This window comes from Pipistrellus hanaki, assembly GCF_964339955.1.
Source record: "Pipistrellus hanaki genome assembly, chromosome: 12".
Classification (NCBI taxonomy): domain Eukaryota; kingdom Metazoa; phylum Chordata; class Mammalia; order Chiroptera; family Vespertilionidae; genus Pipistrellus; species Pipistrellus hanaki.
The window spans coordinates 51,707,587-51,724,871 of NC_140514.1; the positions used below are offsets into that span (position 1 = coordinate 51,707,587).

General features: G+C 43.5%; 1 protein-coding gene and 1 pseudogene across 3 annotated transcripts in view; both read left to right on the forward strand.

Moving 5' to 3' along the window:
- Positions 1-8,166, forward strand: part of BUB1 (BUB1 mitotic checkpoint serine/threonine kinase) — a 44,499-nt gene extending 36,333 nt beyond the window's left edge. For both annotated transcript variants that reach the window (XM_084900413.1, XM_084900414.1), the window contains exons 20-25: positions 2,437-2,552; positions 2,850-3,011; positions 3,436-3,593; positions 3,694-3,868; positions 4,397-4,503; positions 6,397-8,166. In XM_084900413.1, the coding sequence (XP_084756539.1) occupies positions 2,437-2,552; positions 2,850-3,011; positions 3,436-3,593; positions 3,694-3,868; positions 4,397-4,503; positions 6,397-6,592 (914 nt within the window). In that variant the 3' untranslated portion in view covers positions 6,593-8,166. The remainder of the gene's footprint in view (positions 1-2,436; positions 2,553-2,849; positions 3,012-3,435; positions 3,594-3,693; positions 3,869-4,396; positions 4,504-6,396) is intronic.
- A 5,675-nt stretch (positions 8,167-13,841) lies between these two features.
- On the forward strand, positions 13,842-14,617 carry LOC311631357 (RNA-binding protein 7-like; annotated as a pseudogene). The gene has a single exon. The product of its transcript is annotated as an RNA-binding protein 7-like (transcript).
- The last annotated feature ends 2,668 nt before the right edge of the window (positions 14,618-17,285 follow it).

Sequence of the window (17,285 nt, forward strand, 5' to 3'; positions counted from 1 at the left end):
TTTATTGGTTTTAGAGAGAGAGGGAGACAGGGAGGGAGATGGAAATATTGACTAGCTGCCTTCTGCATGCCCCCTACTGGGGATCAAGGCTCTAACCCAGGCATGTGCCCTGACCAGGAATCAAATTGGCAACCTCTTGGTGTAAGGCATACAGATCATGCTTTTGTTGTATCTAAGAGGTCATTTACAAATCCAGGGTCACCTAGATTTTCTCCTATATTGTCTTCTGGGTCTTGTATTTGATAATTCTTTGTTTTACATTTAGGTGTATGATCCATTTTGACTGAACTTTTGTGAAAAGTTCTCTATTTAGGTTTATTTTTGCATGTTGATGATCAGTTATTCTATCATCATTTGTTGAAAAGACTGCTTTCTTAATTGAATTGCCTTTGCTTCTTTGTCAATGAGCAGATGACTATATTTGTTTGGGTCTGTTTCTGGGTCTATTACTCTCTGTTCCATTGACCTATTTGTCTATCCTTTCACCAATACCACAGTGTCCTGATTGTGGTAGCTTTTATAGTAAGTCTTGATGTTGATTTTGGGTAGTGTCAGTTCTTTGATTTGTTATTCTTCAGTATTGTGCTAGCTATTTTGGGTCTGTTTTGTTTTTTGTTTTTCTCATTCCTTTTTTAGAGTGGAAGGGAGGAGAGAGAAAAAGGGAGAGAGTGAAAAACGAGTGTTGTTTGCCTTGATTGATTGCCTCGCACATGTCCCCTAGTTGGGGCATAGGCTCGAACTGCAACCAAGGAACATACCCTTAACTGGGACTCGAACCCGTAATCCTTTGGTATATGGACCAATGCTCTAATTGCAGAGCAACACTGGACAGGGCAGATCTTGTACATATTTTGTTAGATTTATACCTAAGTGTTTTAATAAGCTTCGATTACCTGGAGTGAAATGTCAATGGCATTGTGATTTAAATTTCAAATTGTATTTATTCACCTTGGTACATAGGAAAGCAACTGACTTTTATATATTAATCTTGTATCCTGCAACCTTGCTATAATCACTTAATAGCTACAGATTTTTGTTAATTTTTTGAGATTTTTCTGGATAGACAGAAAAATCCCATCTGTGTACAAAGACTTTTATTTCTTTTACCCCAGTTTGTATGCGTCTTATTTTCTTCTTTTTCACCTATTGCATTAGCTAGGACATTTAGTACAATGTTGAATAGGAATAATAAAGAAATATCCTGATCTTAGTGGGGAAACATATATCTAGTTTCTCAACAGTAAGTATGGTGCTAGCAGTAGGTTTTTTGTAGATGTTCTTTATCAAGTTGAGGAAGTGCCCCTCTATTCCTGGTTTGCAGGGAATTGTTATCATGATTGAATATTGAATTTTTTTTTAATATATTTTATTGATTTTTTTACAGAGAGGAAGGGAGAGAGATAGAGAGATAGAGAGCTAGAAACTTCAATGAGAGAGAAACATCCACCAGCTGCCTCCTGCACACCCCCCACCGGGGATGTGCCCACAATCAATGCACATGCCCCTGACCGGAATCAAACCCGGGACCCTTCAGTCCGCAGACCGACCCTCTACCACTGACCAAACCGGTTTCGGCTGAATGTTGAATTTTATTAAATACTTTTTCTGCAGCTATTGATACGACTATATGATTTTTATTTTCAGTCTGTTGGTGACTTTTTTTACTTTTTTTTTTTTTTTTTGGATTTGCTAATATTTTGTTGAGAATTTTTGCATCTGTGTTCTTGAGAGATACTGATTTTTAGTTTTCTTTTCTTGTAATGTGTTTGCCTGGTTTGGTATTAGGGTAATGCTGACCTCATAGAATGGGTTAGTGAGTTTTTCCTCTGCTTCTATCCTTTGAAAGAAATTGTAGAGAATTGGTATAATTTCTTCCTTTGTTTGGTAAAAGTCACCAGTGAAACCATCTGGGCTTGGTGCTTTCTGTTTAGGAAGGCTATTAATCATTGATTCAATTTCTTTACTAGATATAAGTCTAGTAAGATTGTCTATTCATGTGTGAATTGTGGTACATTGTTTCTTTTAAGGAATTGGTCCATTTTTTATCTAGGTTATCAAGTTTGTGGGCATAGAATTGCTCATAGTATTCCTTTATTATGCTTTTAATGTTCATAGAATCTGTAGTGATGCCTCTTTTCATTTCATTAATAATAGTAACATACTCACTTCTGATATTAACATTGTGTGTCCTCTCTTTTTTCTTAGGTAACCTGGGTATGGGCTTATAGTCTTTATCGATCTTTTAAAAGAATTAGCTTTTGGTTTTTTTTTATATTCTCTGTTGGTTTTCTGTTTTCAACTTCATTGATTTTTTTTTCTAGTTCTTTTTTCCTTCTTTCTTTGGATTTAATTAATCATTTTGATAAAGTCTTTTCTCCCCCCCCCCCCCCCCACACACACACACACACACACACTTTGACATATCTGTGTCCTCAGGTTCTTTGCTCGTCTACATTGATCACCTCCTTGGAGAAGGGGCTTTTGCCCAAGTCTATGAAGTTACCCATGGAGATGTGAAGGATACCAAAAGCAAACAGAAATTTGTTTTGAAGGTAAGTGATCTGGGCAGCTTTTTGTTTAATAGAGAACTCCCTCTTAGAACTTTTTTTTCTTTTTAAGACTGGTGGTTTCTTTCATTAAGGTTTATATCCCCCACTTAAGAACCAAAATTATTCTACACGGACTCAGAATTGCCACTAAAATTATGTGGCAGCAGGTTCCATAATGCAGCAACACCGCACAGCTTGTTGTCGCTTCCCACCATGTCCTTCATTCGGATAGAGATTGCTTTCCTGCCGTCATTTCCAGAATGTGAGACTGGCTTTGAAAGTGACACACTTGGTTTGCAGGTCCAGAAGCCCGCCAATGCCTGGGAATTCTACATTGGGACCCAGCTGATGGAGAGACTATCACCCAGTGAGCGGCACATGTTTATCAAGTTCTATTCTGCCCACTTCTTCCAGGACGGCAGTGTGTTAGTGGGAGATCTCTACAGCTATGGAACATTACTGGTAGGTGTATTCACATTGATGATGTGGATATGAATCTGAAACTCTCTATCTTATGCCTTGCACATACCTTGTATAGTTGGAGCTTTTTTTTTTTACAAAGCTGGGTTTTATTTATTTATTTGTTTGTTAAATATATTTTATTGATTTTTTACAGAGAGGAAGGGAGAGAGATAGAGAGCTAGAAACATTGATGAGAGAGAAACATCTACCAGCTGCCTCTTGCATACCCCCTACTGAGGATATACCTGCAACCAATGTACATGCCCTTGACCGGAATTGAACCTGGGACCACTCTACTGCTGAGCCAAACAAGTCTCGGCTAGTTGGAGCTTTTTTTGGAGTGGTAGGCTGGGGCAAAGCTCTTGACTTAAAATTGTATTAATCCTGTGTAACAACTCATGATTTTACTTTCCATTGTTTCTAGAATGCTATCAATCTCTATAAAAACACCCCTGAGAAAGTGATGCCTCAAGCTCTAGTGCTTTCCTTTGCTATCAGAATGCTGCATATGATTGAACAAGTCCACGGCTGCGAGATCATCCATGGAGACATTAAGCCAGACAACTTCATACTTGGAAGCAGGCAAGTGTTTATATTTTTAACAGGGCTCTCCTCTTACCATTTGGCTAATAGACTTTTTTATTGTGCTCATGTGGCCTGTTCTTGTTTGTGTTTAATACAGATTTTTGGAACAGGACAGAGAAGATGATAATTTATCTGATGGCTTGGCACTTATTGACCTGGGTCAGAGTATAGATATGAAACTTTTTCCAAAAGGAACTACATTTACAGCAAAGTGTGAAACATCCGGTTTTCAATGTACTGAGATGCTCAGTAACAAACCGTGGAACTACCAGGTATAAGAGTTAATTTGAGAGATGTGGGAACATTTTTCTTTATTATATTATAACTTAATTATATTTTCAGAATCAATTTGTGCATCTAGTTAATATGAGCCGCTCTAGTCTCCTGTCCTGGGATTTAGGCCATACTTGAGTGTTGTGTTCAGTTATGAGCATATTCCACGGCACGAGGCTTTGGGGTGCAGTGAGCAGAGGCCGGGGTCCTAGGGCCAGGAGTTAGGCCTTCCAAACTGTCCCTGGGGGAGGGAATTCGGGTGTTATATTTGCCTCTGGGTGACAAAGAAAGGACTTAAAAGGACACAACAGCTCAAGGAGAAGAGAGCTTTCAGGGGCCAGTGGGTGCTTCCAGCAAAGCCTAGATAGGCATTCAGGAGGGCACATCGGGGGATACAGATCAGATGATGTCCAGATTCTTCAAAAGTAGCATCTTGTAACTCAGCAGCTTCTAAGTAAGTTAGAAATAATAATATACTGGTGTGTGAATTAGTATTTTAGATATATAAACCGATATTTTCTTTGTAGATTGATTACTTTGGAGTTGCTGCAACCGTGTACTGCATGCTTTTTGGCTCTTACATGAAAGTGAAAAATGAAGGAGGAGTCTGGAAGCCTGAAGGTCTTTTTAGAAGGTGGGTATTAGCACTAGGAGAGAATAAATATGGTGGTGTGTTGAGTTCCATCTCAGGGGGAAATGGATCTCTGCCACCGCATGGAAAACCTATGCCTTGGCAAACTATGGTGTCATGGCACAGTCCTGGGTGCTGAGTACAGTGAGCAAAGTCCACAGCTTCATTACTCCGTTCCCCTCTGTGCCAGCGTGGCAGCCAAGGCCCTCTTGGAAGCAGTGAAAGCCCCTGGCTGAGTGGTTGCCTCCTGTAAGCACCAATCAGCTAGTGTTACCAAGCCTCCAGTTGCTTGTCTTCTTGCCTATGGAAATGGAAATTATATTCCTCCTGCTTACCCTAGATGTTTATTATGAAAAGCAAGAGAAATAATGCATGCGAAAGTGCTTTGTAAATTATAGAATAATATGATGAGGCAACTATACATCACAGGATAGCGTTTTAAGTCCCACCCCTGCATGACTGTAGTTTTTCTGAGCTTGTTTTCTCATCTATAAGATCACAATGGCAATTAATGGCTGACTAGGATTCTTCCTTTCAACACAGATGGCTCTCTTAATATAACCTGTGAGTGAATTATTGGTAATGTTTAAGCTTAGCATTCGGTACATGTATGCTCATTATATCATTTTCTAGAGGCCTAACGCACATTTGTGCGGGGGTTGGAGGGGCGCTTCAGCCCAGCCTGCGCCCTCTTACATTCTGGGACCCCTCAGAGGATGTCCAACTGCCAGTTGAGATCGGGCCTAAACAAGCAGTAGGACATCCCTCTCACAATCCGGGACCCCTTGCTCCTAACTGCCCGTCTGCTCGCTCCTTACCTCTTGGCTCACCGCTCCTTAGCGCTGCTGTGGGGGCAGGAGGCTCCAACCACTGCCACTGTGCTCACCAGCCCGGCTTCTGGCTGAGCAGCCCTCCCACTGTGGGAGTGCACTGACCACCAGCGGCAGCTCCTGCATTGAGTGTCTGCCCTCTGGTAGTCAATGCACATCCTAGTGACCGGTGGTTCTGGTTGTTCCACTGTAAGGGTCGCTGAGCTTTTATTATATTTGATGCTTTTTTTTAAATGTTTTTGAAATATGAAAACACGTTGAAAAAGACATTCACCCTAAGTGTATAGCCCAAATGGATTTTTACAGACCTTACAAGAAGACCTGTCAATAGAAATTTTATCAAATGTAGTGTCTGTACATAAATTTGAGGCCCCAGAGGAAAACTTACAATATGCTTTATTCTGCATGACTCATCAAACTTATCAACTACTGTATGCTTTCTCTTGCTTGTCATGGAAGGATCAGAGCGTTATTCAGAGGCTTCAATCTCTGACCAGAGTAGCCATAAGTTAACTCTAAGCAGGCCTGTTAATAACGGGCTGGATTTCCTGCCTGGAACACAAATTTCCCCCGGTGCATTATCTCCACGTTCTGGAATTTTTGCACTTAGCTTTAGCCAGTACAGTGGTTAGAACTTTAAATCAGTGCTCTGTTCTGGGCAGCTTAACCTGTCTGCCTGTTCCTAGCATGGATGCAGTAAGGCTTGTTAGAGACATTGACCAGATTACTAGATCTGACAGTATTGTAAATACCCGTAGTGAAGAACAGATCAATATTCTTTAAAAAAAAAAAAAAATTTTTTTAAAGAGAAAGGTTTTCCACTGAAGAGCTATTATTACTAAGACTACTTTTCTTTAATCACTTTTTGAGAACAAGATATTTATAAATGTTTAATTATATCTCTTATTTATAAATAGATTGAACATTTCTTTTTTTTGATGCATTGAGTTGCATGTAGGTGAAGGTGGTTAATGTTCAGTTCTCCAATACTGAGAGTCAGAGGCAGGAGTGGGTCCTGCATTTTGAATGCTACATTTTATCTTTTATTTGTGCTTTGTTTTCCCAGGCTCCCGCATTTGGATATGTGGAATGAATTTTTCCACATCATGTTGAATATACCAGACTGTAATCATCTTCCATCTTTGGATTTGTTAAGGCAAAAGCTAAAGAAAATATTCCAACAACACTATACAAACAAGATTAAGACCCTCCGTAACAGGCTAATTGTACTGCTCTTAGAACATAAACGTTCTCGAAAATAAGACTCCTGAAAAATGACTTTGTAAATGCTGGCTTGCTCACTTTGAGCCTTAGTGCCTTCATGTTTATTGTTTGTGTAAATGTTTCTTTCTTTTTCTTTTTGTAAATGTTTCTTTTTTAAGTGTCTATAAAATATATTCATGTGAGCACTTGGTTATGTCAATAATTCAACAAAATACACAGCTTGATATGGTTCCTGTGTAGCATAGCTGCTCTTTGGACATAAACATTCATGAGAAGAATTGGGGTGTGGACATTCTCTATAATCAGTGTTTAAACACTTACCTGTTCACTCTAAGCCAAAAAAGGGCCAAAACAGCTTTTTTTTTTTCCTTCCAAATTTGAGGGTTTATATTTATGTAAAATAAAAATTCCCCAAACATAGCTAAGGGGCTCAAGTTGTTATGAATAGTTTCCCTGTCCTATTGCCTGTTCTGCATTGTTATCTATGGGAAATATTAAAGTAATAAATCTTAGGCTTCTTTAGTATTTAAAAATAACATTTAAAGGAAAATCTCACATCTTGAAAATGGCCTTATAAGATGTATAAATCATTACGTTAGCTCTAAAGTCATAGTAGCCAACTTATCATTTATGAATTTTAAACCTGGTAGGTCCTAAAACCTGTACTGAACTTCCTCCTCCTTTAGCATAATGAAGGAGAGCCAATCAGGCAGCACCCAATTCAAGAATCCATACAATTGCTTCCTCCTACACTGACTCCCACTCCTTTTTGTTTTGTTTTTTGGTTAATCCTCAACTGAGGATATTTTTTCATTGCCTTTTCAGAGAGGGTGGGAGGGAGGGACAGGAAGAGAGACACATCAATGAGGGTTAGCTCTTTCGCCCTAATAAAGTGGTGAGCTAAACTGAAACACACTAAAGATACAGGTAAGTGCCCTGGACCAGGAATCAAACCTGAGACCCTTCTGTGTGTGGGCTGACACTGAGCAATGCTGGCCAGGGCACAATCCACTTTTTGTGAATCTTTCAAAAAATGACTTTATGCATATTTCTATGTATTTCTGACACAACTAGCAGAAATTTATTTTTCCACTTAATGTATAGTATAGAGTAACTATATATTGCATAGTCACATTGAATGTTAATGGCTGTGTAATACTCACTTATCTGATACATCTGTAAATTCCTAGAATTTAAATTGCTGGGTTAAAGGTGAGTGAATTTAACATTTTGTGTCAATATTTGCAAACTGCCCCCATGGGGCCTGTGCCAGCCTGCCTGGAAGCTTTTGTTCCCTACACCCCTACTAACATCACAGCTCTGTAACCTTTACTGCTGTGACAGGTGAAAAATGGGATTTCCTTGTGGTCTTCATTTGCATTCTCAGGAATTACGCCAAATACATTCATATATTCAAGAGCTGTGTATTTCTGTGAATCTTTTGTGCACATTTTATTTGGATTGTTCTTTTTAAGGTTAATTTGTCAGAGCCCTTGATGTATGAGATGCAAATATTTGTTCCAGTTTATTATCTGTTTTTGGCTTAACATTTCTGTTGCCATGAAAATTTTTTATTTTTTATTTTTTTATTAAATCTTCATTGTTCAGATTATTACAGTTGTTCCTTTTTTTCCCCCCATAACTCTCCTCCACCTGGTTCCCACTCCGTACCTTAACTCCCCACAACTGTCCTCATCCATAGGTGTATAATATTTGTCCAGTCTCTTCCTACATCTCCACAACCTTTTCCCCCCGAGAATTGTCAGTCCACTCCCTTTCTATGGCCCTGATTAATAGAATAGATAATTAATATAATAGATATTCACCAGATTATTCTGTTCATCAGATTTTTTATTCACTTGATTTTTAGATTCACTTGTTGATAATGTATTTGTTGTTTATATTTTTTATCTTTAACTTTTTCTTCTTCCTCTTCTTAAAGAATACCTTTCAGCATTTCATATAATACTGGTTTGGTGGTAATGAACTCCTTTAGCTTTTTCTTACTAGTGAAGCTCTTTTTCTGATCTTCAATTCTGAATGATAGCTTTGCTGGGTATAGTAATCTTTGTTGCAGTTTCTTGCTATTCATCACTTTGAATATTTCTTGCCACTCCCGTCTGGCCTATATAGTTTCTGTTGCAAAATCAGCTGACAACAGTAGATAACTGTTTTTCTCTTGCTGTTTTTAATATTCTCTCTTTGGCTTTTGCTCTTGGCATTTTAATTATGATGTGCTTTGGTGTGGTCCTCTTTGGATTCCCTTTGTTTGGGATTCTCTGTGCTTCCTGAACTTGTAAGTTTATTTTTTTCACCAGGTGAGGGAAGTGTTCTGTCATTATTTCTTCAAATAGGTTTTTAGTATCTTCTTCTCTCTCTTCTTCTGGCACCCTCATAATTCTGATGTTGGTATGCCAGAGACTCCTTACACAACTTCATATTTTTGGATTATTTTTTCTTTTTGCTTTTCTGGTTGGGTGTTTTTTGCTTTTTTGTATTTCAAATCTTTGACTTGATTCTTACGATCATCTAGTCTGCTATTGGATCTCTGTATATTATTCTTTATGTCATTCAGTGTTTACTTAATTTCTAGTTGGTCCTTTTTTATATCCTTGAGGGTCTTGCTAAATTTATTGGCCTTTTTTAGAAAATTCTTGAAAAACCTTATAATCATGGTTTTGAACTCTATCCAGTAGTTTGCTTTCCTCCATTTCTTTCATTTGTAACCTCTTTCTTTGTCTCCACATTTTGGCTGCTTCCCTGTGTTGATAGAGTGGCTTTGTGTGGTAAGTGTCTTATAAGGCCCAGTGGCTCAGCTTCCCAGTTACCCGAGGTGGACACTCTTGGTGCATGCACTCCTTTGTGGGCTGTGTGCACAGTCTTGTAGTTAAGCCTTGATTGTTGTTATCCCCGGGAAGAATTGACCTCCAGGCCAATTTGCTGTGAGGCTCAGCTGTGTCTACAGTGGGAGAACTTCTGTGCTGGAGACACCCTTATGAGGCAAGGCTTGCTTCAGTGGGGCTTTTGCTCACTGAGTCTGCCCCCTGAGTATGTCCCTCATAGATCTGAGGAGTTTTAATCTGGATTGTCCTACTCTTACCCATGGATACACTGGTTCTTGTTTCTCCAAGGATGTGCTAATTTAGCCTCTGCAAAAGGGTCTCTGCTGGTGTTTATGGTGTGGGTGGAGCTGTGCTGTGTCTCTATGGCCTTTCCAAGGCGTTAGGCCTGCTCAGGGACCACAGAATTGCCATCATCATAGTGCTTGCTTTAAAGCCCTGTGCTTTATGTCACTTTGTTCAGGCACCGCTCAGAGACCTTGGGTGTCTTCAACCTCTAGGTCACTGGGTCAGCATACCTTTTATTGTTTGTAACTGTCACAGCTGGGCTGTGTGCTGGGGTCATTTCTGTGCAGCAGTGTTTTTGGAAGTGAGCAGGGGCATGGAGGCCTTTATCCTGGGGAAACAAGGGCAGATGCACGGGGGTTGGGGCCTGTCCAGAGTGTGCCTCAGGCTGCATCCTCACCCCTACCCCCTCCCCTTTCTTCACTAGGCCGAGTACACAGATCAGAAACGCCTTGAGGAGCTGTGGGAAGAGAACTTGGCCCCAAGGGGCAGAGTGTGAAGGAGTCCACCCACCTGCGCTGGGAGCTGAAGCAGCTGTCAGAGAGTAGGCAGCAGCCCCTGGTGCCTGGGAGCCAGCCCGACAGAAGACAATTACATTTTTTTTTAATATATTTTATTGATTTTTTACAGATAGGAAGGGAGATAGATAGAGAGCTAGAAACGCCGATGAGAGAGAAACATAGACCAGCTGCCTCCTGCACACCCCACACCAGGGATGTGCCCGCAACCAATGTACATGCCCCTGACCAGAATCGAACCCGGGATCCCTCAGACAATTACACTTTAATGGCTACTGAGGGCCTTCTCCCTCACCCAGGGAGCTGAGCCCTTGCTCTGAATCGTGTGTCAGCACATCCTCAGCCCAAGTAAATAGTGTTTTATTCAAGGGCCATTTGGAACTGTTTCATTGCAATTCTCCCAAGAACATGAAGGGCCTGGCAGCCTTAAAGTCAGCACATGAAATTTAAAGGAAGTGTTGCCAGATTTACCAGTTCCCATTGGGCCAGCTTCTAGATGACAGCACGTTGACACCCAGAGGGTGTTTCAGATCTCCCCAAAGAGCACTGGAAGCTCTGGATGCAGGAGAGGTCCTTAGTGGCCACTAACCTCCATTATAGTTGCCCCCGGGCCATGGTTTCCTCCATTGCTTTCATAATGAGGCAGATGGGTATAGTCTGCTCTCCTTCCTGGGCAGGGGTTGCTCAGTGGCTGCTGTTAAAGGGACCCAGTCCTCTTCCTCTCCCTCTGGCATTTGCCCCCTCCCAGCCCCCCGAGGAGGTGTGGGATTAGCCAGGGAAGGTGGGTGGGGCAGCCTACAGTGCAGGGAGCTGAGGCTCTCGCTGCAACAAGCCAGTTCCTGTGTCCAACAATCACACGTGTGCACCTGAGAGTGCAGGTGAGGGCTCGCTTAGAGCTCTGCAGAGCCAGGAGGGCCTTTGGCTGGTTAGGGGAGGAGCTGCTTTTTCAATTCTGAGCAACATTCCTAAGCTTCATGGAAAGGCTGTTGAAAGCAGCTGGGTATTCCTTCTCTTCAAGGCCTCCCATCTGCTCCAAGCCTAAAGTCAGTCCATTGAACTAGGAGTCTGTGTGGGAGTTAGTTCTTTCTGTGGTTTGGTGTCTCGGCACTCCTGGGAACCCAGGCTCTGGGAGTTCAGGTTGCTGGGAGCACCGCTGCCCCCTGGTGGGACACAGAAGCAGTGCCACTGGCAGGGACCGGCTCAGACCAAATGTGCTTCAGTCAAGAGAGCGGGGTGGCTGATGGGGTTGAAAAGCCTCCCTGAGTCCGATGCTGAGAGCAGCCTGTGAGCCCTCTCAGGCCGGTGACTGACTTCTGCTTGGTGTTCCCACTCCTCCTGCTCAGCTGGCAGCTCGCGGACATTCACAGTGTGAATGTGCTTTTGTGCGGTTGGTGTGGTTGGTGTGGTGGCTTCTTGAGTCAGAAAGGCCTGGTTAAAGTCCTGGCTCCTCTATTGTTAGCCAAGTGATCTCTCCTAAACCTCACTTTTCTTACCTGCAAAATGGGGCAATGAAGCTGCCTCACCGGATTGCTATAGGGATCTTGTGAGGAGACAGCGAAGCATTAGGCTGTACCTGGCCCATGGGCGCCGACTAAGGAGGGCTGTTCTTATGGCCCCTGTCTTACCCAAAGATACCCACTGCTCTGCTTCTTGGGGGGCTCGTGAGCAGCCCTATTAGCAGTACAGTGTGATAAGGCTCCCAGGGCTGAGTGTGTGGTCTTGGAGGGACAGCTGAGGGAACAACCCTGACCCCTCATACATTCATGTTTTCCTCCTGAATAAGCCCCATGACTTACCCAAAGTCACACACCTGCTGGTGGCAGGGAGGGGCCGAGAACTCCCATTCTCCTCAGGTCTGTGCTCCCTTTTCTGTTCTGCATTCAAGCTGTTTCAAAGCAAAGAAGGGAATCTGCCTTTTTCTGGCTTTACCTTATGTTTTGATCTCACTTAGAATTTTTAAAGCAACTTAGATATATGGTCTCATTCTTTTCCAATGCAATTGTGAAAGGACAAAATGAAATCTCTGTCTGAAGGACCTTACCCAGAGATGGAGAGTACTGGGCACATGCGCCCCATTGCCTCTACCACCCACAGACATGCGGGTCAATGTTTGTGTCCCCCCTACCCCCTCGGCTGAGCCGCTTGGACTCCCACCAGTCTGAGGCTGGCACAGAGAACGCACTCTCTTTGCCATCTCTGTTAGTTTGTGAAATCCTTGACTTGATGGTCAGATTATAACTTTGTAAAAAGTGGATCCAGCAGTTCCATCATCTTGTACTTTTGCATTGGCTTCTCCACTGTCACCTGCTTTCTTCTTAAGCTCTGGTTGCTTCCCTAGTAAATCCAGCTGAGTCAGCAGAGGGGCCATAACCACCCGAGGAGCCCTCAGGTGCAGACAGCAATAGCACCCTGGGAAAAAGGGAGGTCATCTAGCTGAGCATCCAGGCCCCCCAAACCTAAGGCTTGGGGTGATGGCTGGCTCAGGGCCAGGGCCAGAGAGCATAAGCTGAGGCCCCTGGACTCTGGGCTCTGACTCCACTTTGCTCTTCATGCTCCAGCTGCTTCCTGAACCTGGACTAAGAGAAGCAGAGCTTCCAGGGCACCATCCAGGGGCTGAGGGACGCCTCCCTGGCCCTGCAGGAGAGCAGCCTCCAGCAGCTCAGCAAGCAGGTACCCGTGTGTGGTGTCCAGAACCTAGGGGCATGGAAGTGGCCAGGTGGAGCACCCAGAGGTCGGTGGGCATTCACAGCGGGGGAAAGGCAGAGTCCAGTGTAGCCCCTGTTATGGGAGGTGACAGGAGTTCTCCTGGAGAGGCTTCATGAAGCAGCATGAGGTGTCCCTGCAGCAGTGAGACTACACCCAATGGACCTCTGTGTGCCTCACTGCCTTCATCTGTGAAATGGGTTAACGATGTACCCCCCTAGCAGGCGTGGTGAGGATGGTGTGAGTCAGTGCAGGCAAAGGGTCCAGCTCTTGGTAAGTGCCTAAGGAAAGGAGAGCAGCGCCCTATTAGGAAGCACCAGGTGTGGCCGAAATGCGGGCCATGGTCACACAGTGGCAGGGTCACCCTCACAGCATCCTGCACCGCGAGCTCCGCAACAGGTCCAATTCCACATCGAAAATCAGGTAGAGGGAGAGTCTCACCTTGTGGTCTTGGCCCCGCCCATCTGGGTCCCTTCCCTTCACTGAGAAAGGTGGGCTCCAGCTGCTGCCAGTTGCTCAGAGCTCTAGTCTGAAAGCCGAGCTGTGTCTTCTGTGGAGGAGGAGGTCCCGGTGGGTCACGGAGGGGGACGCGATGGGCCACTGTATTCCCAGTGCACAGGGACACATGGTTCAGGACCATCTTCAAATGTGGCCGCTGCATCTGCCTCATGTTCCTGGGCCCAGGGAGGCCTCTGATCTCCCAAGTCAGTGCAGACCATGTCCGGCATAGAAACAGCCTGCCCCGTGAGCCATGACCTTCAACTAGCACTCTCCTCAGAGCTTGCACACTCTGTCAGTGTAAGTTGAAGCCAGGCAGGAGCGAGGTGACTGAAGTTTGCGTGGCTGACGTCTGGGAGCCCAAGGACTTGAGCTTTGGAGAGTGCGCAGTGGGAGCCTCAGCGAGGACCCCTGGATCCCTCCTGGGAGTGGGCGATGCCGAGATGGGGGCAGTAGCTGCGGAAGCAGATCCTATGCTCTTAGTGGGCAACCTACATACTAAAGTGACCCAGGAGCTCCTTTCCCAGCCTTTCCACCACGCTGGGCCAATGATCCAAGTGAAAATTCCAACACATAAGGTTGGTAAACCAAAGCAGTTTGCATTTGTGAATTTCAAACAGGAAGTGTCTGTTCCTTAGGCCATGAATCTCCTTAATGGAATAAAACTTTTTGGAAGGCCCATCAACTTTCAGTTTAGATCAGGAAGCAGCCATGCCTCGTAGGAGGTTGGTTTGCCATATTCTCAACATCACTTTGGAAATTCGAGCCCTGCCTCTCCATCTCCTAACAGACATGAAAGGACGGTGGATAACATGACTCCATCACCACAGGTCACTCAGAGATCTGTCTCTTCTCCAGAAAATTTTCTGAAACAAGCAGGAATGAACAACGTTTTTGAGACAGAAGTCATATGGTGGGAAATTGGGTTCTCCACATCTTGATCAATCAGGATTTTCCTCATCAGTTCAGTCACATAATCATAGTTATAAGGAGTCTCCAAGATCCCAAACAGCATCAAGATACACCATTATCACTGTGTAAAGCCAGGCAGAGTCCTCATCCCTCTCTAGTAGACAGACACTACAGCCCTGAGCAGCATTGCAGAGTACATAGAAGTGATGACTGCTATGCAGACAGGAATCACAATGGCTGGAGCCATGATCCGGATAGCAGAAGAGACAGCAGTAGAGCTGGGAAGTGGCATTTATCTTGGAACTAACAAGTGTTGAAAGGGCCATTGTATAGGGCCATCCTAGGTCCTTTGGACTAAGTTGGTCTGGGAATGTTTTGTTCAAACTGTAGAGAATAGTTTTATAAGTTGCCACACTTCTTTATAAATTTTTTTGAACATATAGCTATAGTCTATTTCAGAAATGAGAAGACTTGTTTTTACTATTTTACATTGATATTCTTTCACCTCAGGATTTCATGAAGAGGAAGGTGTTTTATGCAAAAAAAGTTATACAATTCCTAATCATTTTAGAAATTGAGGAAGGCACATGTTATATGTATTGGTTGTATTATAAAGCAAATATTTTAATAATCTATTACCTATTGTATTGCAAGGACATGCTTATTAGTGAATTACATTTTGTGTCTATAATAAAAAACATTCAGGTTGGTAGTCTAAAATATACTAGTATTTTGTAGACATATGAGAAATTGGAATTTCAATGATTGGTTTTACTAACATATGAGAAAAATTATTGGTGAAGTTTGTGATTAATTATATTGTTTCATTTCATGGAGAACATAAGTTCATTGACTTGCTCTTTGGATTTTGCCATAATTGGATATCAAGAAAGTCTTGACTTTTAGAAAGATAAAAACCTCCAACGAGGCGGGTCTTCATGGGTGAGCCTAAGAGGCCTGTGCTATAGCTTCTGGCCCAGCTCCTGGCAGGTCTGACAGATGACTGCTGACACTTCTCCTGCCCTCAGGGCTCACTAGGGTCCCTCCTCTGCACACACAGGACTTGTTGGAGTGGGGGTCGAGAGGGGACTTCCTCGCATGATTCCTTAGCCCTGTCTCTGGGGTCCCATCCCCTGCCTCCTCTCTGCATCAGTTCCCTCTAGGACACCATGGCAATTCTGCCACAGCCCTTGGATGCCAGTCTTGGCTCTGAGCCCCTGGTGGGAAGGAGGGACCGCAGTTCCCAGACCAGGGCTTTCCTTTATCTGTTGCCAGGAGGCCCTTCAGCTGCTCCTTTCTGTCCTGCTCAGCACGCTCCTGCCTGGTGCATCATGGGTCCTCCCTAATGTTGCATCTCCACCATCAGCTAAAAACCTCATGGGACATGGCCCCACATTGACCTGCTGAGCCAGGGCAGGCCAGCCTTGGACATGTCCAGACAACATGGCCCTCTGGGAGGTGTTTGAGGAGGTACAAGCTTCAGCCAGGACAGGTGACCCGGAGCCCCAGGTCTTCTGATGCCAGTTCAGCTCTCCAACCGCCCAGTGTCACCCGGGCTGTAGGCTCGCATTGGTATGTTTAACCGTAGTTCCCGAAGTTCACGCCCTTCCCTGTAACTCAGACTCTTCTCTAAGGGAGGACCTGAGAGAAGGTGTGTCCCCCACCCTCACTTTGCATTGACATCCTAAGAGTTCATTCCTTCAGGCAGGAATCCTGGTTTAGAGAGGAAAAGGGCAGCCCTTGGGGACCTATCCTAGGATCACAGCACAGCACAGGGGCTGATAGGCAGGCCCCTGGCACCCACGTGCGAGCAGCCAGGGAGAGGTCAATGGGGGAAAGATACATATGTAATACTTTTAACGATAAAAATTTAAAATTAAAAAAGAAATGAAAAAATCTTTTTCTGGTATTGGGTAAAAAACATTATCCTATAAATCAAAGAGGAATCAAGTAGAAAAGGACACTTTTCCTTTATTTTCTTACAAAGAAAGGAATAAAAGTCAAAACCAAAAAAGCCATGATGTTATGTCAAAAAGCAGACATCCAAACGGCCAGAATGCTTCCTGGGAACAGGCTTCCTAACGGGGAAGCACCGACAGTGATTTTCAGACAAAAACAGAGGAAACACAAAGAAAGAAACACGGGAGAGCTGGTTGCCAGTCAGCTTTAAGAAATATTTTAGGTCACTAACATGGTCTGAGATGAAGATGATCCATTCATATATTTTTGTAAAGTATAGAAAATCTGTAAACACGTTTTAGACATTTAGAAAAAAATATGTCCCGAGATTCAGGGATGCCTGTTTTACGTAAATCGATTTTCTAGTACCTTAAACTACCTGTCCAATACTGTCAATATTAGCCACAAAAAAGTTTTAAAAATATGTTTTTATTGATTTCAGAGAGAGGGAGAGAGAGAGATAGAAGCCACAATGATAAGAGAGAATCGTTGATTGGCTACCCCCAGCACAGCTCCTATGAGGTATCAAGCCTGCAAACCAGGAGTGTTCCCTGACTGTGAATCAAACAGTGACCTCCTGGTTCATGCGTTGGATGCTCAACCACTGAGCTATGCCAGCCCTGAAGCCACATATAGCTTTATAAAATTAAATTTATCCTGATTAAAATGAAGCAAAATGTAAAGGTCACTTATACATTTAGGTTTCCCTTTCTGGATAGCTGGAGAGTGCTGACTGGGTGTATAGACTGGCTGGTTTCCATTCACAGGAAATAGAAATGAGAGGAAATGTGTCTCCCTCAGAGCAAGAGTGTTCACATGAGAATGAGCTCCTTTGGCTGATTCAACCACATCTTTGCATGGGTCCCTCTGGTGCAGGGCATCTCCTTCTGAAATACTCACCTACAGATGGCATTCTTTGGAGGAAGGAAAATGATTAAGGAAGTGTTTAGTGGATGGGAGTTGTTTTTTGTTTGTTGTTTGTTTGTTTGTTTGTTTTTTAAAATATATTTTGATTT